General features: G+C 48.5%; 2 protein-coding genes across 2 annotated transcripts in view; one reads left to right on the top strand and one right to left on the bottom strand.

The window, feature by feature from the left end:
• Urb1 (URB1 ribosome biogenesis factor) overlaps positions 1-2,696 on the top strand; it is a 56,229-nt gene extending 53,533 nt beyond the window's left edge. The window contains exons 38-39 of the mRNA XM_034515453.1: positions 247-846; positions 2,037-2,696. Coding sequence (XP_034371344.1) covers positions 247-846; positions 2,037-2,218 — 782 coding nt within the window. The 3' untranslated portion in view covers positions 2,219-2,696. The remainder of the gene's footprint in view (positions 1-246; positions 847-2,036) is intronic.
• A 1,645-nt stretch (positions 2,697-4,341) lies between these two features.
• Positions 4,342-18,215, bottom strand: Mrap (melanocortin 2 receptor accessory protein). Its single transcript, XM_034515387.2, has 3 exons — positions 17,967-18,215; positions 6,437-6,536; positions 4,342-4,760 (listed from the first exon to the last, which is right to left on the bottom strand). The coding sequence occupies exons 1-3, from the start codon at positions 18,070-18,072 to the stop codon at positions 4,583-4,585; spliced, it is 384 nt and encodes a 127-aa protein (XP_034371278.1). The 5' UTR covers positions 18,073-18,215; the 3' UTR covers positions 4,342-4,582.
• Between the last annotated feature and the right edge of the window lie 9,756 nt (positions 18,216-27,971).

Here is a 27,971-nt window from a genome sequence, read left to right as displayed (position 1 = left end):
AGCTCACAGCGCTGGACGTGGAGGCATGTTTTTGATCCCTGTGCTGGGTAAGTGGTGGCTCATGGTCTAGCCAGATGAGTAAGCCAGGTCTCCTCCCACAGCACAGAGTAAAGAGTGTAACGCTCTATCAGAGGGCCAGAATACGCCCTCGGGCGAGCATGCGTGCCCAACCCAATGCTTACCCAGGAGGAGCTGTGTAGACACAGCAACCTTAGCCTTACCACCTTTTCTCTCTGTGTTTAACAGAAATGCTCAAGGACAAGAACAGGCCTGTGGTAGCTGCCCGTGCCAAAGGCCCACGAGGCCGAAAGAAGAGGCATGGAGAGCTGGAGGAGACTACTGAGCCCGAGCTGGAAGCATTTACTTTGAGGAAATGCAAGGACCTCCTGAGGGTCATACTGACCCACTGGGGGCCCGGTGTCCCCTTGCCTGGACCTCCACAGGCGTCTGTGGGCCAGGCTATCCCCAAGAGTGAAACACTGGGCTCTGCACATGCTGCTCTTTCTTTGGTGGCTAACTGGGTGCTTCGGTCATTGACTGATCAGCCCCTCAGCAAGGCAGAGGTTACAAGACTCCTTGACTGGCTCAAGAGCTACATTTTGCCACAGCCAATGGTAGTAGCTGACCTTCTCAGGGACAGTGCTGTGAAGACTGGCATCTTTAGGCTGTATAGTCGTCACTGCAGTGCCCAGAACCTCATGGGCCCTGCTCAGGATGTGGCCTGCAAGTTCAGCATGGTCATGCTGCAGTTGTTGGTGGCCCAGGGCCGGATGGATAGCCCTTTCCACTCCGTGGCAGAGGCCCTGTGCCTTGATTCTCTGAATGAAAAGGATGAAGCCAAACGAGGTAATGTGGGCTCTTTAATTATGACTAGAGACATGGGGTGGGACAGGGTGGGATAGGAAGGTCTTCAGCTTAGGACTCTGACCAAGGCTGGGAGGGACAAAGAGTGAATGTAAAGCAAGAGGAGGTGTCTCTCCTTAATGACAATGGTGTTTGTGAGGTAAGCACCCTTAGACCCTTAGGTTCCCTCTGATGGTGTGTATGTGCTCAGCCCAGGCACTGGCACTGTTAGAAGGTGTGGTCCTGATGGAGTAGATGTGTCACTGTGGGCATGGGCTTTAAGACCCTCACCCTAGCTGCCTGGAAGCCAGACTTCCACTAGCAGCCTTCAGGTGAAGATGTAGAACTCTCAGCTCCTCCTGCACCATGCCTGCCTGGATGCTGCCATGTTCCTGCCTTGATGATAATGGACTGAATCTCTGAACCTGTGAGCCAGTCCCAATTAAACGTTGTCCTTATAAGAGCTGCCTTGGTCAAGGTGTCTGTTCACAGCTGTAAAACCTTAACTTAATAAGACATTCCTTCATGGGACACGCCACCCTACAGAGCAGAAAGGGTTTTGATGGTAACCTAAACAAAGGACTGCTGCCCTTAGTGAGCATGCCTGGGTGCCCACGTGACCACACCCACACAGGCTTGGCCTTCAGCTGACCTCAGAGGCTTGGAAGCAGGACTGAGTGGGTGACCTGCTCTGTCTTTGGTGCACGAGATGGAGTAGCAAGTGTGTCTTCAGTCTGGGAGACTGAGGGACTCTGTCACAGGGAAGGAAAGGCTAGTAGGCTGGGCTGTGATCTCCCCTGATTGCAGAAGGAGCCCATCAGTTTTTCTCAGCTAGCTGCAGCAGGAACAGAGGCCTTCTGCCTGGAAGCCTCACCTTTTCCAAAATGTGCTCTTTGAGGTGGTTAATGCCAAGTCAGGGATGGCCCTAGGCATGAGACCTCAGACCAAGATGAGACTTAGAGTAACTTCTTTTTAAGTTGTGTACCCAATCAGCAGAAGAAAGTAAGCTTAAAAATGATCTGAAAGGTTTGCACAAAGTGGAAATTCTTTTTTACCCATGTGCTCACCTGTGCTTTCATGGGTTTTGGCATAATGCATCTGGTAGTTGTGCAAAGCCCTGGTGCTTTGTGGGTGGGTGGTTGGCTTTACATCTGAGCAAGTGCACATCCTGATGGCTCTGTCTAACTCCCCAGCTCCCACAGTGTTCCTGGTCTCTCTGTATATTAAGGACATCTGGCTGGGGGCCCAGCAGCCAGACACCTTCCTTGCTCACATCCAAACGGTCTGTGAGGCTGCAAAGGACATGCCACTTGGTGAGCCGGAGGCCATTGTTGTGCTCTGCAGGAACGTGAGCTCCTCGGCCACTCATGCTTGACTCGCTCCTGCTCAATGGAGCCCCAGTGGGTTCCAGGAAGCTTAAGCTGGTTCTGAGACATAAACTGATGTGTGCAACTATTTTCCAGGAGGAAAAGCTAAGAGGACTTTATTCAACATACCAACAAGTGAGCCCATGTGTTGGCCTTATAGTCACATCTAGTGACTGGGCCACTGCCAGGCCATGAGGCCCATGGAGGACTCAGATGGCTGCCGTGCCCTCTCCTGAAGCCCCTGGCAGAGGAGCTAGGTGCTGCTTATGGGTTGATATTAAAGCTGAAATGTGAAAACTCTTGTGTCTTCAGTTGTACACAACACATGTGTAAAGTTCTCTTTGCTGTTTTATTCAAGAATGTTGTATTAAAGTCCCTAAGGTATAAACCTCTACTTTGGGAAGATAGCCTATTTTTTAAAATTATATTTCAAAGAGAATTTTTTGAGTTTTATAATGTTTTGATAATAAATAACTATTTTTGTGAGTTGCTTTTGTTCTTTGTTTTATTTTATAAACTATTTTTATCCCAAAGACCTGCATTTTAGTTCAGAATTTAACTTTAACGGTTCACTGCTACTAGGTGTTGTCCCTGGTAAAGATCAATATGAAATTTTACAGATAAAATACTTGTATATGCTGGTCCCTTGTTTGATGTGATGTAGTTTGTCTGTGTGGAGTATATGTAGTCCTAAGAATGGCTTGGTTTTGTTTATACTTTTATGTGCATCTGTGTGTCATCTTGTTACATGACAAGCTTATGTGAAGACAAGGGTCATTTACCTTTTTCTGCAGAGAACACAGAGGGAGCTTGAGGACACCAAGGTGGAAAGCGCCTTTAGTTTGCAGTTTATCGAGACTGCCCTGCTCTATGGGTACTTCTGACTAGCATACGAAGGGACACTGGCTGAAAAGACAGGATCAGTCAGGCTTGTGTCCCTAAAGCCCAGGCCTCTGAAAACAAAGGAGTGGGCCACCAGACCCCAGCAAGTTTCCTCAGCCTCCCCTAAGTTCAAGGACTTCAGTCCTGTGAGGTGAGCTCACCTGAAGTCTGCTGGCACCAGCGTCTCTTGTCTTGACCCTGGGTCTGTGTAGGTTATGATCAGAAGTCACAGGTCTTGTCCCCCCCATCCCCCCTTCCCTTTCCTGGCAGTCTGGCAAGATCACAGGGACACCGCGGCAGGGGGTGGCAGTGACTGCAGAGCGGATGCAGATGCAAGCTCAGGAGCTGCTTTTCATCCTCTGTTTAACTTCACCATCCCAAGTCTGGTGCGGACACGCCTGGCCCTCACCCCGTGGGTGGCACACTTCTCCTGCGCACGGCATTGTGTTATACAGCTGGCCTTCCAGACCTACAGTCCACATCTGTGAGACTGAAGGGATCACCTCTGGACTGACGTGGAGGCTTCTCTTGTCATTCTATAAGCAGTGCAGTCACCGCATTCCCCACCTTACCACTGCGCTGGATTGGGCAGTCTAGAGAGGTGGTTGTGGGTAAAAATCCTGCCATTTTACAGAAGGGATTTGCTCATCCAGGTTTTGGCATTACCTCACCCCATCAGTACCAAGAGGCTGCCTTAGTGTAAATATTGGTGAAAAGGGGCAACCATTATTTAAAAATAAAACCTACCAACTCCCTGACTTCAGCCCAGAGGCGCACCTGCAGGTTTTGGGGGGCCTTGTGTGTCTCTGCAGCCAGGCCTTCAGTGCTACAGATCTAGTTGTTTCAGCTCTCAGAGCCAATCCCACAGAGCAGTAGCTGAGATGAGGAGCTGCTTGCTAGCTTTGAGAACTCAACATTCTGGGCCAGTGCTGAAGGCCTCAGATTCAGGCCCTGCTTCTGAGAAGCTCCAGGGGCTCTGTCATGAAAGGCTGTGTGGCAGGGGAGCTGGCCCCGGAGGGTGCACACAGTTGTCAGTAGAGGGCACATGGGAGGTCTGCAGGCTTCCCTGGTACTCTCATGAAGCAGCTGTGCCATGTGTGCTCAGAAGAGTGACAGAGGAAAGCAAAGGTTTCCTTATTCTAATCCATGTTTTATTTTCCTATGCATCCCAAAGCAAGTGTAAGCAGCAAGCAGGTTAAGCATGCTCAACAGACTCAGCTGTGTCTAGGGCAGCGTCTCCATCCTAGCCGGACTATTAATATGTGTGATGGTTCTCGTTGTAAACTTGGTTTTGTCCTGGTCAGTTTCTCGCTATATTTAAGATGGCCTTAAAAAGACATAGCTGGCCAGGTTGGTTTGAGTTCACCCATTTGCTTGAGCAGGCACTCTGGCATCATCAGTTCTACAGTTGAGAAGTTATGTCTCCAGGCTCGCCACTGCTTGTACATGAGGTCAGCTGATACCCTGGGACCCCCATCCTGAACCTGGTCCTAGGGGAGAGCCAGGGACCCAGGGGGTGAGGCAGAAGGACTCTGCTGCTGTGACCATTGGTCAGTGCCAGCTCTTCTTCCTGGCTCCTCTGCTGTCTGCAGGGAGGCCCTCCGGAGGCACAGGGGGAGCCTGAAGCCCTGAGTCCATGGACATATTTGGTGGGGTTGGGGACTGTGCCTGTGGACAGAGCAAACAAGAGGCAAACATCAAGGAATTGGCTAGAGAATAGCTCTTAGCTAGAGGGCTTATCTGTCCCTTCCTGTCCTGAGCCTGTGGGGAAGCCAGGGAGCTAGAGACATGGGTATCTTGTTGGGAACAAAGCCCCGAGTCCTTCCTTCAGTGCCAACTCTTGCTTCCGTGTTCACCTCTCCTCAGGCATCCAGCCACACACCTAAGTCAGCTCGTTTCATGGTTACACTAATGGACTTTAGCTAAGAAATCTGTCTTCTCTGGATTTCCTGGCCCTGGAGGTGCTAGAGACAGTGAACATGGCTGCCTGGCATTAACCTCCTCAGCCACTACTTCCCACCTGCACCTGCCTTGGATTTTATTCACAAAATGGGATGATACTGCCTCATAAGTGGTGGCAGGGGAAGCAGGGGCCGGAGATAGGCTGAGCTGGAGAACCATCCTCCATGTGATTGCAATGCTAACACAAAGCCACAGAAGGGAAGCTGTGGGGCCAAAGCCACTATCTATACAAGTCTGTCTTATCTGGGTGTGTGTGGGGGGGGTCCTCACACAGTGCCTCAGAATCCTTTGCTCTCTTTTTAGATTTCTAAAGTAAATCGGACGTATGTGTGTCAGTGTAATTGTATACCACCCAAAGAGTCCAGCAGAGGATATGAGATCCCCTGGAGTTGGATAGCAGGCAGTTGTAAATTTGGGTCCTCTGGAGAATCAGCAAGTGTCCTTAATTGCTGAGCCATCTCTTTAGCTCTGTGTGTGTGTGTGTGTGTGTGTGTACTCCCTCACTACAAATACAGACACTCAAATGCACACACACACACACACACACACACACACACACACTCTTAACTGGACTAAAGCTCTGTGTATACCTCAAGCTTATAAAGATCTCCCCACTTCTGTGTTTTAAAAACCGGGGCAGCAGTTACAGGGTAGAATAATCTAGAAGGTCAATTACCCTGCACCAGAGACTCTCCAGTGAACTAGCCTTACTTATTGCTTGGGGCTCCCAAAGTTCACCTCTAATTTAACCAGCAGGGAGTGACCAGAGACACCTAAGCTAGGGCCCCATATTTCTAGTCAGCTCATCAACAGCATTTAACTGGCACCTGGGGTTGTTTGGGCTTTATTTTAACAGTTTTATGTTACAAAGTTCATACCTGGAAGATGTTACCCAGGGCTCCAGGGCTCCTTCATATATGTATCAGTATACATCTGTCACCATGCTAACTTTAAAATAATGACATCATTCCCAAGTAGACCCCACTATCAATTCCTTCCTTTCGTCTCCCTTCCCCCAAGCCCTAGGTGACTACCAGTCTCCCCTCTGACTCTGGCTTTGCCTGTTCCTAGATATTTCACATAAAGAGAATGAGACAATATTGTTTTATGTTTGGCTTCTTGCACTCAGCGGGGTGTTTCCGAGGGACCGTCATGAATGGCTGATGACATGTGCCGAGAAGTGGGTTACTAGGTGGTCTCTGTGCAGACATCACAGGCTGTACTCACACAAACTTGTGGAACCCCTTCTGTATGTACTGATGTCGTTGTGAGACCATCGCCTGCTCACTCATGTTAGCATGAGTGAGTGCAGGTCGTGTGGAAGCACTACAATACAACCGGTCAGCATCTTCATTTGTCCCAAGGCCTGCCTTCCTACTCACCTCATCTGTGGGGAGCCTGACCAGGACATGTACAGCAGAATGAGGAAGAGGAGCACCACGAAAGTAGCCAGGCTCAACCACAAGGCAATGGCGATGGAATCTGTAGGACCGAACAGAATCAACCGAGTCAGCCAGAAGTCAGCAGACAGTGCATCACAGGGCCAGCGACTTGATGGTGTCTCTGCTAGCTGTTATGACTGGAAAGGTTTCCAGTAACAGCCTTGGGAAGAAAGGGAAGTCTGCACGCAGCTTCTCCTCAGTTGATGGCAAACTAAACTTTATCTGGGGCTCCCCACAAACTTTCTCCAACTGCCACTGCTACTGCGAGGAAGAGTCCTGAGTGGTGACTTATGTCTTCCTTTTCTTGTTGTGTAACAAGATGCTTGCTGAGCTTTAGTGACAGGCCCCAAGGAGGAACAATGTCAGGGGCCCCATTCCCAAAACCTAGAAGAACTTCCCAGGGCCTGTTAGAGGTCAAGGCCCTTACCCCAGTGGAGAAGTGGGCTGGCGCCTGGTACCATGGAGTGGAACTGGCTAGTGACTTAGGTAGAGAAGCAACAAGCACTGTTGTACCCAACACCATAGCCATATGTGTGGCTCTGGGCCAGAGGAAACCAAAAAATATGTTTAGTCTCTTCCATCCCTGTGGAGAACCGGGCAGGTCAGAAGGCTCCAGGTCAGGATCATTCGGCAGGTAGCTGGGGGACTTTCACATTATGGGGGTTTGGGAGTGGTTACCTGTGGCTGACAGTGGCCTCAGGACAACATGTCCAAGCTGTGAGAGTCTAGACACCCCTCAATGTGTGACAGAAAGAGACTGTTGAAGGACTGTGACCCAGCAAGTAGTTACTAAGCACGGAACTCTGCAGTGCAACCTTCTGTTAGTACAAATCGCTACCCAGACGTCGAGAGCTAGCACAAGAGGGTCTCACGTTACATCAAAATAAAAGGTTGTTTGTGAATACTACACAAGCAATGAGCAACCATCCAAAGAAATTATTGTGTGAGAGGTGTGTGAGTTATTGAAGTGCATGAAAATGGGACTCTGGGCACAAGTAATGGCATCCCTGCTTTTAGGAATCCCTGGCCATTCCCAGGCTGGGAGTACTAGGGAGTGGGTACCAGCATCCTCAGATGCTTAAGTCCATTATGGAAGCCTATTGTATGCCCATAGAGCCTGCACAATGCTGCCACAACTTCCAGTCATCTCCAGATGATTCTCGATACCCAGTTTACCATGGGTGCATACAAACAGCTGCCGTGTTCTGTAGGGAATAAAGGTGAGAGAAGAGTCTGTCTGTTTTTAGCACATATCTAATTTTTTTCCAAGTAATTTCAGTCTGTGGATATATAGCGCTGGCCATATTTGGAAAGAAAATGTCATCTCCTGTCTGCTTCTGCACCTGGAGCAGCCCTAAGGCTTCAGCTCTGTACCCAATCCCCCAAAACTCAGAGGAGGCTGGACTCCCACGACTTCTAACACACCCAGGAGTATAGGATGCTGAAGGAGCATGGTGGTTGCCAGAGCGATGGGTGAGATATGCTGATGCCAGGACAAAGAATGATGCTGACCTGTGAACTTGCTGAGTGCCCTGACAATGGTGACTGGGAAGCTGTATTGGACATAAGTTTCCGACCCACCATTGCTTACCTATACCCCTGATAGGAGAAGCTGCCTTGCCTCAAGTTCTTAGACCTTGTGGAACAGAGAATCAAAAAGAGAAGTTATAATGCCTCTTGTATTGTTCTTAAATGTGACCAGCTATTCAGACTCAATCATGGACTGGTCTAGAAATCAATCCAATATTGGAAATAACAGTCTTCATTTGGAAGTCTGGTTCGGAGACATGTACAGAAATTAGCTGTAGTTCTCTATGATGTTATGTTAGCAAGGGATAAAGTTGGGGCAGGATCTGGATTTCAAACAGGTGTTAGCACATGTGTTAAGGCTCTTTTAATTGTCAAGTTAAAATACTTTTGTTTCTTCTACAGTATTTAATGTAAGTAGCATTGACTGTACACCTTCTAATTGTGTTTGTGCTTTGAAATCCAGCATGCCAGTTATGGAGGTCTATCAACCAGCTTTTGTTTTAGTGCCCTGAGTATCTCAGAATCTTGGTATTCTAAAAATAGCTTGCAAGTACTGGAAGAAATGAGCCAGGCTTTAAGCAGAAGCAAGAGGGTAGTGGGCTTGGTTATTGCTGGTATAACAGCTTTAATTACATTAATTGCTAGCACCACTGCTTCTGCAATTGCTTTGACACAAGAAGTTAAGACAGCTACTTTTGTTAATCATCTAGCAAAAAATGTTACTAATGTGTTAAATATACCAGAGGATTTAAATAGGCATTTGGAAGAATGAATTGATGCTATTTATCCTATTCAAATTACTGGAAGGAGGTTCAGAATTTAAGGGTAAGGAGCCATCTTGAGTGTCATGCCAAATACCATTGGATTCATGTTAGTTCTAAAATTTATAGTGGTAGTCATTATAATCAGGAAGAAGTTTAATGACACTTGCAGTGTATTTGGCATAATTCTAACACCTCTCTGGATGTTTTAATAGTGAGCTTATGAATTTCAAGAATGCTGCTCTGCTGAGTATTGATGCAGTAGATAATGGAGATACAATGACACATGGCCTAAGGTCAGTATTTCTATTTTGGTCAAGCTTCAAAAATGGCATATATAGCTTGATCATGCTAGCCCTTTTTGTCCTGGGAATACTTTTATTTCTGCCCATTGTGTTAAAACTTTTCTTCAACAACATCAACATGTTGGCAGCCAAGTATATGGCTTGAAACTGAAAATGGACCCCCAGACAGAGTTATTAAATTAACAGGCTGGCAAGCCAAGGACGGGTAAGATTCTGCACAGAGTCTTACCAACCTAAGACCAAAATGCATTGCTTTTGATAATGCATATTTCATGACGGGTAAGGAAGGCATTCTTGTCAGAATGACCTAAGACAGGCTCAGTCTTGTTAATGAAATAAAAAAGGGGGAGAAGTGGAGAGCCTTTTGGGGGCTGCTTGGCAAGAATCTGACATTGGCCAAGGACAAGGAAGTAGGCTTCAGGTAGGAAACTGACATTAGGCTAGAAAAAAGAAGTAATTTCAGACAGGAATCTAAATTTTAGGCTAGAACAAGGAAGTAGGCTTCAGACATCAAAAGTGTATAAAAGCATAAAGGAGGAGGGGGAAGGAATAGGGGGTTCTAGGGAGGGAAAATGGGGAAAGGGGATGACATCTGTATTATAAATAAAATATCCAATTACAAAAAGAAAAGAAAATTGCCATCTCTGCTTCCTGTGACCCAAACAGGTAGAAAAACAAGATTTGTGAAAGTGGACCTTGGACCCTAACAGTTAATGTCAGAAATTAGGCATAGAGCAGAAATGAGGCGATTCAGCTGAAAAAAAAAAAGAGCCTACTGTGAAAACATGAGGACCTGAGGTCAGATCCCGGGCATGCATGAAAAAGTTAGGTACCCATCTGTAGCCTTATTGCTGGGAACTAGGGGGGTGAAGGTGAAAGGATCCCCAGAGATCACTGGCCGGTCAGCACCTGATGAACTGCTGAGCTTCACGTGTAATGAGGCGCTCTGTCTTAATAAAATTAAATGGCAAGGGATTGAGGAAAGATGTCCAACACTGAACTGTAGTCACACTGACATATGTACACCTGCATACTACACTACACACACACTCACACACACACACACACACACACACACACAGAGAGAGAGAGAGAGAGAGAGAGAGAGAGAGAGAGAGAGAGAGAGAGAGAGGTGGCAGGGATGCTGTACTTGGAAAGAAAAACACAAGCCTTTGATATATTAGTCCTTTACAGTATTTACATGCCAGGGAGGCAAGGACAACAAAGACCCATTGCTGGCTCTGTGTCTTCTCCCTTTTCTGTCCCCAAGCTAAGAAGCATGAAGCAGTTCAAGAGGGTCTCTGGGGAAGGGGAAGGTAATAAAAGATGTCCTAAACTGAAAGATGCAGGTCCTAAGGCAACCCAATTCTCCAACCCACAGAAGGCCGTCCAAAAATCCGGAAATGAGCTCAAGCCGAGTGTCTCTGCCAGTCAGATAAAAGCCAGCATCCCTTGGGACTGTGAAACTGGTTCTCATCTGCCAAAAGGAGTTTCCCTTACCTCTGGAAGGGACTCCTGTCTAGCTGTGGTGTCTATTAGCACATCAAAGCTCACCCAGTATCACAAGTCCTAGCCATTTCACCCTTCTCACCTGCCCTTCTGTAACCTCCCTATGTAGAGTCCCTCCAGCTCACAAGCTTCTCTACCCTCAGCCTCTCCTTCTCCTTATAACCTTGCTCTTCCCGCTGTGTTCTCATTCTGCTCTGTTCTCACTGTTTACTCTATTCTCTCTCTCTTGTTATCCCCTCAAAGACTGCCCTGGCTGTGTCCTGTCTGCCCTGGCTGTGTCCTGTCTGCCCTGCCATGTCCTGTCTGCCCTGGCTGTGTCCTGTCTGCCCTGCCGTGTCCTGTCTGCCCTGGTCATGTCCTGTCTGCCCTGCCGTGTCCTGTCTGCCCTGGTCATGTCCTATCTGCCCTGCCGTGTCCTGTCTGTCCTGCCATGTCCTGTCTGCCTGCCTTGTCCTGTCTGCCCTGGCCGTGTCCTGTCTGCCTGCCTTGTCCTGTCTGCCCTGGCCGTGTCCTGTCTGCCCTGGTCATGTCCTGTCTGCCCTGGCCGTGTCCTGTCTGCCCTGGTCATGTCCTGTCTGCCCTGGCCGTGTCCTGTCTGCCCTGGCCATGTCCTGTCTGCCCTGGCCATGTCCTGTCTGCCTGCCATGTCCTGTCTGCCCTGGCCATGTCCTGTCTGCCCTGCCGTGTCCTGTCTGCCCTGCCGTGTCCTGTCTGCCTGCCTTGTCCTGTCTGCCCTGGCCATGTCCTGTCTGCCCTGGTCATGTCCTGTCTGCCCTGGCCGTGTCCTGTCTGCCCTGGCCATGTCCTGTCTGCCCTGGCCATGTCCTGTCTGCCTGCCATGTCCTGTCTGCCCTGGTCATGTCCTGTCTGCCCTGCCGTGTCCTGTCTGCCTGCCTTGTCCTGTCTGCCCTGGCCGTGTCCTGTCTGCCCTGGTCATGTCCTGTCTGCCCTGGCCGTGTCCTGTCTGCCCTGGCCGTGTCCTGTCTGCCCTGGTCATGTCCTGTCTGCCCTGGTCATGTCCTGTCTGCCCTGGTCATGTCTGCCCTGGCCATGTCCTGTCTGCCTGCCATGTCCTGTCTGTCCTGGCCATGTCCTGTCCTGGCCATGTCCTGTCTGCCTGCTATGTCCTGTCTGTCCTGGCCATGTCCTGTCTGCCCTGGTCATGTCTGCCCTGGCCATGTCCTGTCTGCCCTGGTCATGTCCTGTCTGCCCTGGTCATGTCCTGTCTGCCCTGGCCATGTCCTGTCCTGGCCATGTCCTGTCTGCCTGCCATGTCCTGTCTGTCCTGGCCATGTCCTGTCTGCCCTGGCCATGTCCTGTCTGTCCTGGCCATGTCCTGTCTGCCCTGGTCATGTCCTTTCTGCCTGCCATGTCTTGTCTGCCCTGGCCATGTCTTGTCTGCCCTGGCCATGTCCTGTCTGTCCTGGCTATGTCCTGTCTGCCTGCCATGTCCTGTCTGTCCTGGCCATGTCCTGTCTGCCCTGGCCATGTCCTGTCTGTCCTGGCCATGTTCTGTCTGCCTGCCATGTCCTGTCTGTCCTGGACATGTCCTGTCTGCCCTGGCCATATCCTGTCTGCCTGCCATGTCCTGTCTGCCTGCCATGTCCTGTCTGCCCTGGCCATGTCCTGTCTGCCTGCCATGTCCTGTCTGTCCTGGCCATGTCCTGTCTGCCTGCCATGTCCTGTCTGTCCTGGCCATGTCCTGTCTGCCCTGGTCATGTCTGCCCTGGCCATGTCCTGTCTGCCTGCCATGTCCTGTCTGTCCTGGCCATGTCCTGTCCTGGCCATGTCCTGTCTGCCTGCTATGTCCTGTCTGTCCTGGCCATGTCCTGTCTGCCCTGGTCATGTCTGCCCTGGCCATGTCCTGTCTGCCCTGGTCATGTCCTGTCTGCCCTGGTCATGTCCTGTCTGCCCTGGCCGTGTCCTGTCTGCCCTGGTCATGTCCTGTCTGCCCTGGTCATGTCCTGTCTGCCCTGCCGTGTCCTGTCTGCCTGCCATGTTCTGTCTGCCTGCCATGTCTTGTCTGTCCACCATGTCCTGTCTGCCCTGGCCATGTCCTGTCTGCCCTGGCCATATCCTGTCTGCCTGCCATGTCCTGTCTGCCTGCCATGTCCTATCCGCCTGGTCATGTCTGCCCTGGCCATGTCCTGTCTGCCTGCCATGTCCTGTCTGTCCTGGCCATGTCCTGTCTGCCTGCCATGTCCTGTCTGTCCTGGCCATGTCCTGTCTGCCCTGGTCATGTCTGCCCTGGCCATGTCCTGTCTGCCTGCCATGTCCTGTCTGTCCTGGCCATGTCCTGTCCTGGCCATGTCCTGTCTGCCTGCTATGTCCTGTCTGTCCTGGCCATGTCCTGTCTGCCCATCATGTTCAGTTTCTACTCTGCTCTGGACTCTTTCAGATGCCTCTGACTGTTCTTTCTCATATCTACAATTTAAAACCTTCCCCTTAACCACACCATGGTCAGTTTCTACAAAATCTTTTTGAAAGTACCCCTCTGGCTTTCTCAGTGTGCCTTGCCACGTGCCCACACGCCTCGAGGGTTACAGACTATTTCATAACTTCTAGGTAGGAGCGTATGCTTTCTCAAAATTTAGTTTGGGATTTTTCTTCTGGAGGGTACTGCTGATTTCTGTGGACATTAATGCTTTCTTTTCCTCTTCATCAAAATGATTCAGCCTTTGAGGTCCCTGGCTCCTCAGTAAGACCCACCAGCTGCTCCAGGGAAGTAGCTTCAAGCACTTAGCAGCCGAGAGCCTCCTTACTCAGAACTGTCTGTGCAACCTTAGTCATTATCCCTGATACGGAGCAGGAAATGAGATGACCTCTCGCCTGGAGCACACGACCTACAGATAATTGAAATTAAATTCTGTCAGACTCAAAACGAGGATGAGGATCAGTAGCTGCTAGTCAATTTCCATGCTAAATCCACTCCCGCCGTGGTCCTTTGAAAAAGAAAGCCAAGAAAAATAGTTTCTTCCTCTTCTGTGGAAAGTTCATGAGTGCTCACAGAGAACATTTTGTTCTAAAGGCAAGAATCATCCCCACAATCCCCAGCCCCAACCACCACCCTCCCCTCCCCCCACTGGCCCTCCTCCCACACTCCTCCCCCCAACCTCCCCCCCCCAACATCTGAAAGGTTCTCACACCCACAGGTTTGTTTTCACAAAGAGCCCCTAGCTGGGCTGAGAATGAAGCCAGTATTGATGGAGAACCCCAGCTTCCTCTCCCAGCCTTCCTGCTAGCTCTTTTCTCCTTGTCTCTCTTCTTCCCCCATCCTCTCTCCTCCTCCTCTCTTCTGCCCTTTCTTCCTCTCCCAGTTCCCAAATACCAATGGAGGAGTCACCAGAAAAGATTCTGAGTCACCTACAGCATTGTGTACTGTAGTCCCAGCTGCTTAGGGGACTGAGGCAGGAGGACCTCTGAAGCTTGGGAGTCAGGACCAGCCAGGCCAACATAACAAGACCCTGCCTCTTAAAAGAAAACTTGTAGCAAGCATGGATGGCTTCGCTTTTATGTTAGAGGACTTCTCTTACAGCTGGCCACACAACACTGTGACCAAGTCCCCAACACAACTTCAAAGTGGGGAATGATGTATTTGGCTCACGGTTTTAGAGACCAGTTCATGGCTGCTCAATGTGTTGCTCTGGTGCTTTGGGGAGGCCGGGGCCATGGTGTGGAGCATGTGACAGAATGGAAGTGACCTGGGGACACAAAGGCAGAGTCCCAGACCCCAATATCCTCTTCCAGGGATAAGACCAATGACCTAACCTCCTTCCTCTGGGCCCCACCTCCTGTGTTCTCTCTCTCTTGTCAACAGCACCTCAGGCACCGACTGAGTTTTCAGTATATCATCTTAGTGTGGAGTTAATGAAACCATCTCAGAGTGCCCCTTCCTCAGAACAGGTGCTTCAGCATGGCTGAGAGAGAAAGAGACGCTGGCTTTTGTTCTGACATCGTTAGTATTCACCTTTATCTACTGACCAAATATTCAGAGCACTTCTCTAACTAGTTCCTCAAAACAAGTCACCCTGAACTCTTGCATGTCACCCCCCTCCAGAGATGTTCCAGAGAGTGCTGCGGTTACCCAGAGCCAGCTTCAGATCACAGGGATCCAGTGACAGAGTCACTCAAGTGTTGCCCCCTGAGAGGCCGTTTAAGGAAAGTTCATTCCAAAGCAAACACTGTGACATCTTTTTTTAACTATCACTTTCAGGATTTAGGTCGTGTGCGTGAGGTGGACCTTTTGAAGTCACCCGCAATGTCTGACATACATTGTTTCTCATGGGAGAAAGCATCTGTACGCAACCTTTGTCTTGTGTTCATTGACGCCCCTGTTGGTTTTGGAAGAGATGGATTCAAAGGCTCTCTCCCTCAGCCCTTGGAGCAGCAGGTGAGTCGATGGCATCATTGAAGCTGCCAGAGGCAGGGCAGCAGCAGAGGTCAATATGGATGATGACAGATTCTTCCTAACCCACAATTAAAGGGAAGGAGACATGTGGACCATAGAGATAGGTAACCAAGCATTAAAGCCAGTTCTCCTCAAGGGAAATCAACCTGTCTTGCTGCTCTCTGAACAGGGGCACTAACCAGTCACTGGAGAGCCATCTTATTAGGATAATTTGCTTTGTCTCTGGAAGACTGGAACGTAGGATTGGTTCTCTTCTTAGCGTGGCCCCCAAGAGGGGGACAGACACGAAAGCAAACCCGCCGACTGCCTGTTCTACGGTGTTAACACACTGCATGAAACAGACACGAGCTATACAGAAAGCTACAAGTCTAATGTCCTTGTAAAGTGCCTGTGACACAATCACACCAGATGCCGACCTGCCGCTGGTATATGGCAGCTTCAGCCTTCAGCTCAGTCCCAATTTCCTTTCTTCTGGGGCAGGGGAGGGGACTTGGGGTGAAGCTTTTCTGTTATCCTTTGCAACACAGATAGAACTAACCTCCTAAGAAACTAGGAGGTTCAGAAGCAAATTAATTGTACGTGTATGTGATATGTATGTGTGTGTGGACACATGCAAATGCCACGGTGCACGTGCGGAGGCCAGATGGGTGTGTTGGTCCTTGTCTCCTACCTTATTTGATGCACGGTCTCATCACTCCTGTGTACTCAAGGCTAGCTAGCCCATGACTGCCCACAGATTTTCCGATTTATGTCTCCCATCTTGCATAGTTCTGGGGTTACAGACCTGGGCTACCATACCCAGTTTTTGTGTGGATTCAGGGGATCTGACTTCTGGTCCTTATCCTTTTGCTTTAAACACTAAGCTGTTTCTTCATCTTGCAAATCAATATAGTCTTTGCTGCTTATTTATTGTGTGTGCACAGCCCCACGTATGTGTGGAGGTCAGAAGACAACTTGCAGAGTCGGTCTCCTACCACTTGGGTCCCAGGAATTGAACTTGGGCTATCAGGCAAGACTGAGCTCATGGACTCTAAGATGGCCAGGAGTCCTCCCACTGGCCAGGAGTCCTTCCACCCAAAACAGTGGAGTGGCTTTACAGAGCAGGTGGTGACCAAGCATGACATCTTTCACACTCAAAAAAAAAAAAAAAATTACAGTATCTGTAGATCTCTCAGCTTTGCATCTGAATGGTCTTCATTGTCCAAAGGGTTTTCTAAAGGGAAACCTACATTTTGTCCAGACCAACAGGTGTCCTCGGGTTCAGAACTTACTGCAGTATTTACAAGTAGGTACATTTCCCACCTACTCCGTCAGTTCCTCCCACTACATGTCTTCCTCACTGTGAGTCACGTGTACAAAAACCTGTCCCTGAAGGGGACCTTTCTCTACCTTCCATCAGACAACACACAGCAAACCTGCTGTCTCCACTGAGGTCCTTAAGAAGCACGGACAGGCACCTGCCTTAGAACACTGCACATTGGAAAACAGGCACCTTGCCCCATAGGATACCCTGGAAGGCTGTCCCCAGGGCATCTGCCTGGCCTTTGCCTACTTTCTGAAGCACTAACATTTATTTGTTTTGAGCTGATATATAACCAGTTCTCTCCCTTCCATGTGGAAACCATTTCATCCCTTTGAGAAATCCCATTTGCTTTCTGATAAAGACATTATGTGGATATTGTGAGGGAAATATCCGAAGAACCAAGACTTTTTATGGAGTAGGCACAGGCAGGTTCCCTGGCTGACAGCATTATAGCAGGGCTGGGCCTTTAGGCTCATTTCCTGGGCTGACCTTTGACCTTGACTAAATAGCTCAGCGGATTAGGGAAGATCATCCTTAAGTCCATGAGATGAAGAAAAGCAAATGAGCAAAGGGATGTTAAGTCCTGCTTGTCCTCTGAGACCACGGACACTGAACATCTGGTGGCAACTTAGCAGAGCTTACAACAGACACCTTAGAGATGGCCCGAATTTATCTCCCAGACCTAAATATGGGCAGTGAGAAAAACGGAACTGTGCAGTTTGAGGAAACTCCTCCAGCTTACTGGAGCCTCGAATAAAGGCAACTTTACAAAAAACTGTACCTTCAAAATCGAAACAGAGAAGCTCTGGGAGGTTCTTGGTTCCATCCCCTGCATCTCAGGGTGAGAGAAAAAAGAGCATGAAAATGGAGGCAAAAGAGAAACCAGGGAGAAAGGAGTCGGGGACCAGGGAGGTTGATATGGGCTGAAGAGAATCAAAGTCCATAGTGAGCCATGGTGATGCACACCTGTGGTCCCAGAACCTGAATAACTGAGGCAGGAGGATTGCTGTGAGTCTGAACAAAGTCTGTGCTATATAGTGAGTACCAGCCCAGCCAAAGCTATGTAATAAGACCCCTTTTCAAAGAAACAAAAACAGATAGTCACACTATCTATATTATCCACATTATGGAAATGTTATAATGAAACCCATTATTTTATTCAATTAATATACACTAATAAATAAAAATAAGTAGAAATAAAATAAATATAAAAATAAAGAAGTAAGTGTGTGTGTGTGCAAGAGAGAGAGAGAGAGAGAGAGAGAGAGAGAGAGAGAGAGAGAGAAGCTCGGCGGGTGAAAGAGGCTCCTGAGCCTGACATTTTGATACCAGGGGCTCATGGGCTGGAGAAACAGAACAACTTTCCCAAGCTGTCTTCTGACCTTCACAGATGTACCCCCACCCCCTAAATAAATATATGTGTATTTTAAATAGGAACATTTGCTTAATTTTATGACAAGTTAACTCAGAGCTTTTCTACTTAAAGTCACAGATACAATTTGAGTCCATGCCTGGTTCGTTTGTATCTGTGTGTACCAGCCATCATTGCCGAGCCTGTCTGCTGGAGTTAATAAGGGAGGGTCAAAGCCAAGAGGGCCTCGCCTAGGGCTCAGCCCCAGCCTCTGCCTGGCCACCTTCCTGGGTTCCGACTTACGCTTGTTGACTTTCAGCTTCTTCTCGTCCACAGGAATGAGGTCTATGTAGTCCAGGTAATACTCATAGCTGGTGAATGGAACAGAGGCGTCGGTCCTGTTGGCCATGACTGTGGAGCCCAGTGTCTCTCAGAGGCTCACACCCAGAGCTGGGCCGTGAGCCCCAGGGACAAGATTGCTTAACTAATTTCTATCGGAATCACCCGGGCTTGTCTGTGGGTCTCCAGGCCTGGCGCCTGCCTACTTATCAGAATTCCTCAGCTGGAAGGTCAGGGGGCTGTTCCCCTGTAGGGCCTCTGGTTCCTGTCTCTCCTGGAAAAAAACTCCAAAGCAAGAAAAGCTGGCTGCTAGAGACGCAGCAGCTTCCCATTCGACTCTAGCTTGCCTCTGCGTGGAAGGATGGGGAACTGGGCAAGAAATCAGACGACAGCAGAGCAGAAAGTGACTAGCAGCACTGGACAGAACCGGCTTTTTTTTTTTTTTTTGCCTCTGATAAATGAATAGTTAATGAAATCGCAAGGAAAGCCTGCCAGTGTCCTTGACTTACTCTGAGGCAGTTCTCGGTATTATTAAGCAACCAGTAGACCTCTGGCTTGGATTCCGAAGGCAGGTCCTGTACCATGTAACGCACGAGCAGTTAACTAGAACCCCCAATCTCACTACTTAGCTGGCTGTGTCCCCCAGCTTTTATCCAAGCATCCAAGAACAAGCTGGGTACTTAGCGGTATATCATGTTTGCAGCTCAGAGGACTAAGTACAAGGGTCTACACAGCTCTTGGCTGACACTGAGAAACCCTGGCTTCTGAGGGACCTGCTCCTAAGTTACACACTCAGTCTTTCACACAATCCTTAGATACTACACCTAGAATATGAAGACTACTGGAACGAGCGGCTAATTTGTGAGGCACTGTGGGATTTTGTCTTTGGGAGTTATGCACTGATCCTGGTTCTTTCCTTCCTTCCTACTTTTGATTTAAGTGTTGACTCGGGTCCCCACTGCTGGGTACCAACGGGTACACCTCAGACAACTTGAGCCCTGCCAGTTCTGACCAGCCTGCTAGGCCAAGGCAAGTGTTCTGCTGGGAGCTCTTTGAGGCCCCCAGTAGACTAGAAGCGGGGAGAATTTCCAAAGAGACAGCTCATTCCCTGGGAGAGCGCAGGGAACCTCCTCTTTCCTCTTCTGCTTTGTTCCTCTCACCAGAAGCATAGGTTTTCACACCAGGCAAGTTCCTGTTGTCTGCAGACACTGGTTTATAACCAAGCTCACTTCTGACATAAACTGCCCAAAGCTGGCAGAGCCCTAGGGTTATGGGCACAGTCCCACAGTATCACACCTCTCTCCAGCAGCTGCTTATCCTAAACCCCCAGTTCTGAGGTACTGGCTGGATGTGGAGAGTTCCACAAGCCCCTCCCTCTGGTCTTGTGTTGGAATAGTTCCAGGACTCAGGAGAACAGCCCCTTACTGATTCCTAGTGTATCTTAAAAGGATACAACTCCAGTATCCTCAGACAGAAGCTGTTGCACCAAACCAGGCCCAATTTGCACAACAAAGAGCGTGCCAACCTTTGGAAGTGGTTTTTACATCAGAGTCTTTGTGAGGCAACGGAAGACTCAAGCCTCAACTCTGTGACCCTGAGGGCAGGGGGCAGGGACACTTAAAACTGTAGAGAAACAGGCGGCTCTGAGACTCTGGGGAAGGTGATTGGGGGGAAAGGAATAAGAGTTATGGGTGGCCTGAGCACGTGTCATCAAGTTTCGTGGCTCTTCAGAGAACACAGTGACGTTAGTATGCTTACTGGGTAATTTTCAGCTCTCTGACATCGTGCACAGGAACAAGCCGGGGGTCAGTGTCTCAGCTCTCACTGAAGACAGACAAGAGCGATCTCCAAATTCTGAACAACTTAGGCAACTGTTAGCACATGTCAAAGGAGTCACAAAGCCATGGGAGGGTGTTGCTTAGCTGTATGACCACTAAAGCTCTCCATAAAAGCCCGTGACTAAGAGACAGGGAAGCTAAGGTGTTTACTTAACACTTTCCTCCATTTTGAGGTATTAGGTGGAGGTAGGGGGCTTCCTGGCCTTCTCCGGGTACATCCCCTCCTCCCCACAGCCCCTCCCGCACCTGGTGGCTACCCTAAACTCCTTGTCCAGGGCCTCAGGGTTCTAGTGCACAGAGGTGAAGGATGAAATCATCTGGTCCTGGTGACTTGTCTCAATCTCCAGGTGAGATGTACCCTTCCCTCCCCAGAGACTAAAGTGTGGGCTAAGAATTCCAGTTCTCCTATAAACATGGCTGGATCCTCTGACAGCTCCCAAGGCTCTACCTATCACCTCATTAGCATAAGCCCAGGTATGGATCTAGAGAGTTGGTTACTCAGGAACTCCATCTGAGACCTATGTATGTGATCACAAAACACAGCCCAGTACAACACCTCCTCTCTCTAGCTTCCTCTGTCAATATGTACACGTGTGAAGGGATCAGTCCGCTTTGTTCCTACCTAGTGTTATAGGGACACTGTGTAATTCGTTCTCCCAAAGTGGTGAGCATTTGCATTCTTTCAACAGGGAGCCCTTGGATAGGAGTTGTCCTTGTGACTCGCTTTGGCTTTGAGTAATTGATACAACCACTAAAAGGTCCTATTGACCCAGGATGTGACTCAGTGGCCGAGCAAGTGCAGAGCATCTACAAGGCCTTGGCTTGGTTCAGCTCTCAGCATTGAGAAAACAACAAACAAATCCCACAAAGACGTTGTGTAAGTTCTGGGCCAAGGTCTCAAGAGTTTGACACACTCACATTCTATGGCAGCACTAACAGCAGGGCTGGCCTCCTGAGAACTGCACAGTCAGCAGCCAGGTAAACCCTCACAGCACTGCCTGCCTCCATGGTGTGTGGATGGCCGGAGATCCATGAGGAAGGAAGCAGTTTAAACCCAGAGGTCACCCCACCCCCTCCCAGCCTGCTTTACATTGGCAGTCCACAGAGTTGTGAGAACTGGTGCTAAGTGAAAGTTGGGGTGTGTGTGTGTGTGGTGGCATGCCTCCTGCTGTGTGTATGTGTGTGTTGGCATGCCCGCTGCTGTGTGTGTGTGAGAGAGTGTGTGTGTGTGTGTGTGTGAGAGAGAGAGAGAGTGTGTGTGTGTGTGTGTGTGTAGGCCAGAGGACAATCTTGAACATCACTTTTGTATCATTTCTTGAGAGCCATGCACCTTGTTTTCTGAGTCTCTCTCTCTCTCTCTCTCTCTCTCTCTCTCTCTCTCTCTCTCTCTCTCTCTCTCTCTCTCTCCCTCTCACTGACATGAAACTCACCCAGTATGCTGGTCTGGCTGGCCCGTGAGCCTAAGGGGTGCCTGTACCATCTCCCCAGGGCAGAGATAACAAGCATGAACCATCCGTTACCTCTGGTTACTTTTTTTTAATGGGTTCTGGGGTCCTCATGCTCTCAAGGCAAACCCTTTAGCAGTGGGGCTGCCTCCCCAGGCCAGATGACTGCTGTTGTAAGTCACCTTGGGGTGTTTTCTTGCACAGCTAGTAGAGTGCCATGCTCCTGTCCTTCCTGTTCTTTATGTTCTCAGTCCTTTAGTCCCTCAACTTTAACATGTCCTAGTAAGTTTCTGCTGAATGTTTAATTCACTTTATACTTGTCTTAACTTCCCCAAGTGTTTTGCAAAATGTGTGAGACAAAGACCATGATTGACCTATTGTCAGAACTTATTGAAAATCTCAATCAGACTAAATAAATGTGTTCCAGAAAATTAAAAACCATCAACCAGTCAAAGTTGTTTACCTGTAAAGGTGTTAAACTAAGACCCAACAGGGTGGGTTTTGTTTATTGTTTTTGGTTTTATTTGTTTGTTTGCACACACACACACACACACACACACACACACACACACAAAGACAGTGTTTCTCTGTGTAGCCCTGGCATTCCTGGAACTCACTATGTAGACCAGGCTGTCCTGGAACTGAGAGCTCTGACTGTCTTTGCCTCCCGAAAGCTGGGACGAACAGTGCGCACCACCACCACCCGGCCACATAATTGTGGAGCAGCACATATCCTGCTAATGGGTATCCAGGTAATAGCTGCAAAATATGGAGAAGATATAGTACAGCAGGGATTCAGAGGCTCTGGAGAGGGACAGAGAGCCAAGAAACAAAAGGAAGATCAACACCGAGAGGAAGAATAGAACAGGCGAGATTTGTATTTATTGTATTATACTTATACATATGCATGTGCACATGAATATTCATAATCATAATGATATACATACATATACATATGCATACTTTCTTAGCAATAGTCCAGGCTCTAGGTCCAGTCTGTTATTCCATAGTTAAAAAAATAAAATTGTCTAAATCCTTGATTGGAAATTGTGTGTGTATGTGTGTGTGTGTGTATGGGGTGGTGGGCTGTGAGAGGCAGCTGGGTGCCTGGTTGAGCACAGGCCTCGAATCCTGGACCCTAATCAGATAGTAGGTGTTTGGCCTTGGTCCTGGGCCCCTGGTTCCTTTCACTTAGCTTCAGCCCTCCACAGCCCCTCCCACAAAAAGGTCTACGGCCATCAGTCACATAGGAACTGTGCCTCAGACTCTCCCACATGCAGATGAGGTATCTCCAAGCTCCCAGACCAAGCCAGTAGGTGTTATCTGCTGCCAGACCCTGACCTACCCCAAAACTGTATATAAGAGCCCTATTCGGGAGAAGTAAGTGTTCGAGAATCATCCCATTGTCAGAGAGTTTCTGTCACAAGAGCTGCAACACTTGGGAAGAAATCTGTTCTCCCGAAGTGCTTTCAGGACCCTTCCAGTGCTCCTTGCTGGCTAGCAGGCTTCTCACTGGCTCAGCCTAGACCAGCTCAGCTCAGACAGACAGGTGCAGCACCTGGGATCAACTAGGTGGCAACAGCAGAGACCAGGGAAAAGGCAGCATTGGAGGCATCAGAGGCAGCGGAGGCGATTCCCCCCTCCCTGTTCGCACTCTATCCCCTTGGCCTGGACTCCCGCACCCGGCCGGGCCTGAGATCTTTGTGGGAAGCCCTCTGGAACAGGAACCCACATATATGCATATGTATTATATATTGTATTTGTATTTTTGTCTGTCCTGGGGACATCCCACTACCATTACAGCATAAACCAGTATGAACGCAAGCAGAAAACAAAAGTGTAATTGGTTTTAGTAGTCAGGAGTCAAAGTCTGGTGTAGGAGAGTAGGGAAGTCCTAGAGAGTAGAAGGCCACAGTTTGTTGCGCACTACCTCGCCGATAAGGAGAACGCCACACTCAGGATTCTTCTGACAGCATTTATTGAACAGCTCTCATGATGGTGAAAAGGGGAAGGACGCCGAGCTCAGAAAGCCCGCTGCTTAAATAGAGCTTTGGGAGACATGCAGATCCCTCATTGGCTCAAATCTTTCATCCAATTGTCATACTCGGTTTTCGCGCCATGCGCAGGCGCATTCTCAAGTAAAGCTTCCGTGAAGAACCAGGAAGCAGAAGCCTGCGCCATCTTTTAATGGCAAATGTGGCTCCTCACATCTCCCCCTTCCTTATTAAACTGCAACAACAATCGAGGGCTGTTAGGTTGCTGATCTAGCCCACCGTTCTACCGATAGGCGTTCAAGGCAGTTAAACAGTACGAGACCCTCCACATCTTTTATCCCGTGCAATGGGAACCTGAGCCCCGGGAAGTGTGGAGGACCACCACTAGGATACCTGGTGCAATGGGAACACGAGCCCTCAGGATATCCTATTAAGTGATGGTGTCTCATTGTTTAAGCAGATTCAACCAGGCTTGAGGGGATGTTCCCTGCTCCACGGCAAGCAATGCTTGCGTGATCACCACCTTATCCTTTTGATGTTGTTGTTTGAATTTGCAGAGCAACCAGAGGGTAAGCAGCACTCCCCCAAAGATCATGCAGCCAAATAACCCTACCTCCACCCATTCCTTAAATTCATATTGAATGGAGGTATTTATATACACAAGCAGGAGAACACAGGTGAAAACACTTTACCACGTGCACCATACAGCTGAGGTCACTAAACAGCAAAACAAGCTATGTGGGATAAACAATATATTTATCAGAGTGTGCTTCAGCTGTTATAGGCTTTTGACAACCAAGTCTTTCATCAGGGTATATGGTTCCAGATGGCTGCAAAGTTGATCTAGCCGCTTTTATCTGTTGCCGTACCAAAGCCATCAGTTTGTTGAACAGCATGAACCCGAGAGACAAAAGACTTAATATCTAAACTGTTGATATAAAAGCAACACTCTTTAAGGCAACACACAACTTCCCCTGTTGGAGAAGTGAAAGGTCTAAGCCTTGTACCCACAAATTTATACCAATGAAATCCTTGAATTTTGCATCAGCTTAGTAACAATTATACAGATAAAGACAGCCTAATATTAACCACCTCAGTCCCCAAGTCCAGGGAATTGGGGCGCTGACTCTTCATTAACTTCTTCAAGCTGAACATGGGCGTTGACTTTTAGAAGAGGAATGAGGGGAAGGGTAAATTGATAAGCATCTGAAGTCTGTCTTAACTGCATCCAGCTGGAAGTCTAGGGCATCAGTGAACATGCAGGTGATAAGAAGATTCATTCTCCAAAGCTGTGTATTCTGCAATATACAAATCTCAAAACAAGGTTTAGTATCAAGATAATTATTTTGATTCTCTGAAATCTAGTGTTCTGGAGGCCTACCTCTGTCATGTCTGATCCATATAATTCTGGAAGACATAACTACTACCTTAATGACCTCATCAGAAAACACATAGAAAAACCTTTTCCAAATTAGCCTTTCCTTAAGCCAGTAACCAGAAAAACCTTTACATTGAGTTTTTATCCAGAAAAATATAACTATATAACTCAGAATCACACCCATTTTGAAAGTTAAATCAATTAACATTATCATTCTGCTTAGCTCTCTGTCTAGAGCAGCCTTCTATTTATTCCTTGCGTCTTTAAAGCCTTTTTCATCTATTTTTACTCACTTATTTCTTGCCCCATTTTTGTTACTATAACCTTTATTTATCTGTTTGGCTCTCTTGACTCAGAGCAGCCTGCAATTTACTCCTTGCATCTTTAAAACTTTTTTCATCTGTTTCTATTTACTTATTTCTTGCCCCGTTTTTGTTACTATGTAATCACCTTTGTTTCACTTCCGAATTCAGCCAGCTCCGTCAGTCGACTGGTTCTCCAGCGCAGGGTGTCTTCCACTATATCCCGCTTACTGGAGTTCAAACGTTGAGGCTCTGTCAGTCCACTGGTTCTCCAGCGCAGGGTGTCTTCCACTGTATCCCGCTTACTGGAGTCCCTGTTGGGGCGCCACTAATGTTGAGGCCTTTACTCTGCCTCAACGCTTCGCCTCAACACTTTTGGGGCTAAGTGCTCTGGTCAAGAGAGAGAGTGGGGCTGCAGGGGCAGGAGACTCGAAGAATGGAGACAAGACAGGGTGTCTGATCAAGTCTCTTTATTGAAAGGAATTCTGAGCTATTTATAGGCTTTTGCCACGTGCCTTGTAGGCGCGTGGATACCACGTGCCTTGCAGGTGTTGATATGACGTAAGCCTTACAGGCGTCTATAGCGTGGACAGCATGTGCACCGCAATGCCTTGCAGGCTTGGATAGCACGTGCGCCTTACAGGCATGTATGGCGTAGATAGCACGTGAACCGCATGTCTTGCAGGCGTGACTACCACATGCACCTTGCAGCTGGGGCCAGTAAACAGCACCACAAAATATGTGGGATATCAGAGTGTGCTTCAGTTGTTGTAGGCTATTGAAAACCAAATCTTTCGTCAGGGTATATGGTTCCAGATGGCTGCAAAGTTGATCTAGCTGCTTTCTGCTAAAGTCGGCTCCCAACACACACACACACATACACACACACACACACACACACACACACACACACACACACATCTAAATGGTCTTTGAGTGTGGCCGCAATCAGACTTGCCTGCTAGGGAATCAAGCCACCGGCCTCAGGGACCTGTAATCACATCTTACTATCATTGTGGTGTCAAGTGACAGACAGCACATGCAATTAGGATCAGCCTGTGAGTGTAATCAGCGGTTATTAGCTTCTTGTTCTCCTCAGCTGCCTGTGGGGTTCTGATGTGATGGCTCACATGTTGAAGGCGCTTCGCAACAAGCCTGAGTTCATCCCCAGGAAGAAACAAGCTTCAAGTTGTCCTCTGACCTCCAACATGTTCATGTGCCCCCTTAAATATATGGAAATAAAAATGAATCTATGTGGGGCTGGAGAGACGGTTCAGTGGTTAAGAGCACTGGCTGCTCTTCCAGAGGTCCTGAGTTCAATTCCCAGCAACCACATGGTGGCTCACAACCATCTGTAATGGGATCTGATGCCCTCTTCTGGTGTGTCTGAGGCAGCTACATTGTACTCATATACATAAAATAAATCTTTTAAAAAATAAATCTACAATTCCTTCAGCAAATGCTCAAGGTCTCATCTGTTCATTTCTCCTCCCACTTTCTTTACTCGTTCTCTCTTCTGTCTTTTCTTTCTCTTCCCCTCCCACCACACCTAGTTCAGCAAAACACTAGAGTATTGGGCAACGTCTGCTATTTCCTGCATCCACTGAGGATCCTTGCAACTTTGAAGGGGAATTCCTGGAAGGAAGTGGAGACCACACCAGCTGATTGAGGGATCAGAGCTTCAGTGATGTGGAGAGGCTGGAAGTTACCTTCAGTTCCCTTTCGTGGTCATTTTCTCCCCTCCGCTGTATGAGGCCACATCCTTCAGACTATTAGGTAAATACTTTGATGTGTATGAACAAATTCCCAGCTTCTAACTCAGATGCTAAGAGAACGGCCAGGTAGCATCAGGTCTTCAGTAGAGGGCTCCCATCGCTCTGCTGCAATCTGTCTACTGATGTACCTCCCAGTGTATTTGAAAAGTTTATGGTATGCTTTGCTCTGTTCAGTCTTGGCCCACCTCAGGCAGGACCACAGGACTTCTGGTGGTTAAATAAAGGTCTGCACTCCTCAGGGACTTGTGAAAGAGGTGCCAATGGAGCCATTTCCTTGCCTCTGGCAGAAGGACATACAGCTCTCCTTGACTTATACCTGTGGTTGCATATCAAAGCCCATGCTGGCCTCCAGCCCTCCAGGCCTGGCCTCTCTCATCTCCTCTTCTACCCTAAGTCCCCAGGCCTGTTCCTCCTCCCAATAACTGCTGGTTCTCTACACCACGGCAAGGTCCTCCCCACCCCCCACAACCCCCATCTCCTCTATCCCATCTTTCCCACTAGTCTCCCCTCTTTTGCAGACAGCCCCGGCCATGTCCAGTCTGCTTTTTCTCTGTGCTCTGGATTCTTCCAGAAGCCTCTGGATATTTTCTTTCTTATCTACTATAAAAACCTTCTTTAGTCATTGAATGGCCATTTTGGTGGTTTCTTTATTGTGCTCCCTCACAATTAAAACTGATGCCACATTGGAATTTGGGGAAACCTAAATCTGTTTGTTCTTGGACCATGGCCACTCATGTTCGGCTCCAGACACTCTGAGGTGAGAGCTGTGTTTCTTACAAAACGGGATTTATTCTCTGAGGATAAAGGACTGCTGGCCGGGGCCATCCCACTACAGAATTTTAAGTTTTGACTTAAAGTCTGAGCCAAACAACTGCCCACTGAATTCCAAAGGTATTATGCAACTTGCACAACTCGTGTGGGTTGTACTGTGCATGGGACACTGACAGTGTCGGCAAGGCAGCACTTTACAAAAGCAGTGAGAAAGGAAACGACTCTATGGGTAGACAAATTCTAAATTATTTGATGCATTTTCTTCTACGTGGAAGCTAATTAATGTAGGCACGGTATCCTCACACATAGCCGTTGCTTGGTTAACAGTGCAGGAGGTTACTGACCATTTAATCCGTGAAGAATCAAGACTCAAGGCTGGCCTGTAATCCTAGCATGTGGGAGGCTGAAGCAGGAGGATCACTGTGAGTGGGCTACATAATGAATTCCAGGGCAGCTTGGACAAAAG

This window comes from Arvicanthis niloticus, chromosome 12, assembly GCF_011762505.2.
Source record: "Arvicanthis niloticus isolate mArvNil1 chromosome 12, mArvNil1.pat.X, whole genome shotgun sequence".
NCBI classification, from domain to species: Eukaryota; Metazoa; Chordata; class Mammalia; order Rodentia; family Muridae; genus Arvicanthis; species Arvicanthis niloticus.
This window is presented reverse-complemented; position numbering and strand designations above follow the sequence as displayed.

Bases quoted from the DNA above. Each gene is read 5' to 3' on its own strand.
- Mrap (XM_034515387.2), bottom strand. From the start codon at position 18,072: ATGGCCAACAGGACCGACGCCTCTGTTCCATTCACCAGCTATGAGTAT. The intron at 6,537-17,966 runs GTAAGTCGGAAC...TCGGTCCTACAG, and splicing joins GAAGCTGAAAGTCAACAAGC to ATTCCATCGCCATTGCCTTG. The intron at 4,761-6,436 runs GTGAGTAGGAAG...CTCTGTCCACAG, and splicing joins TCAGGCTCCCCACAGATGAG to GCACAGTCCCCAACCCCACC.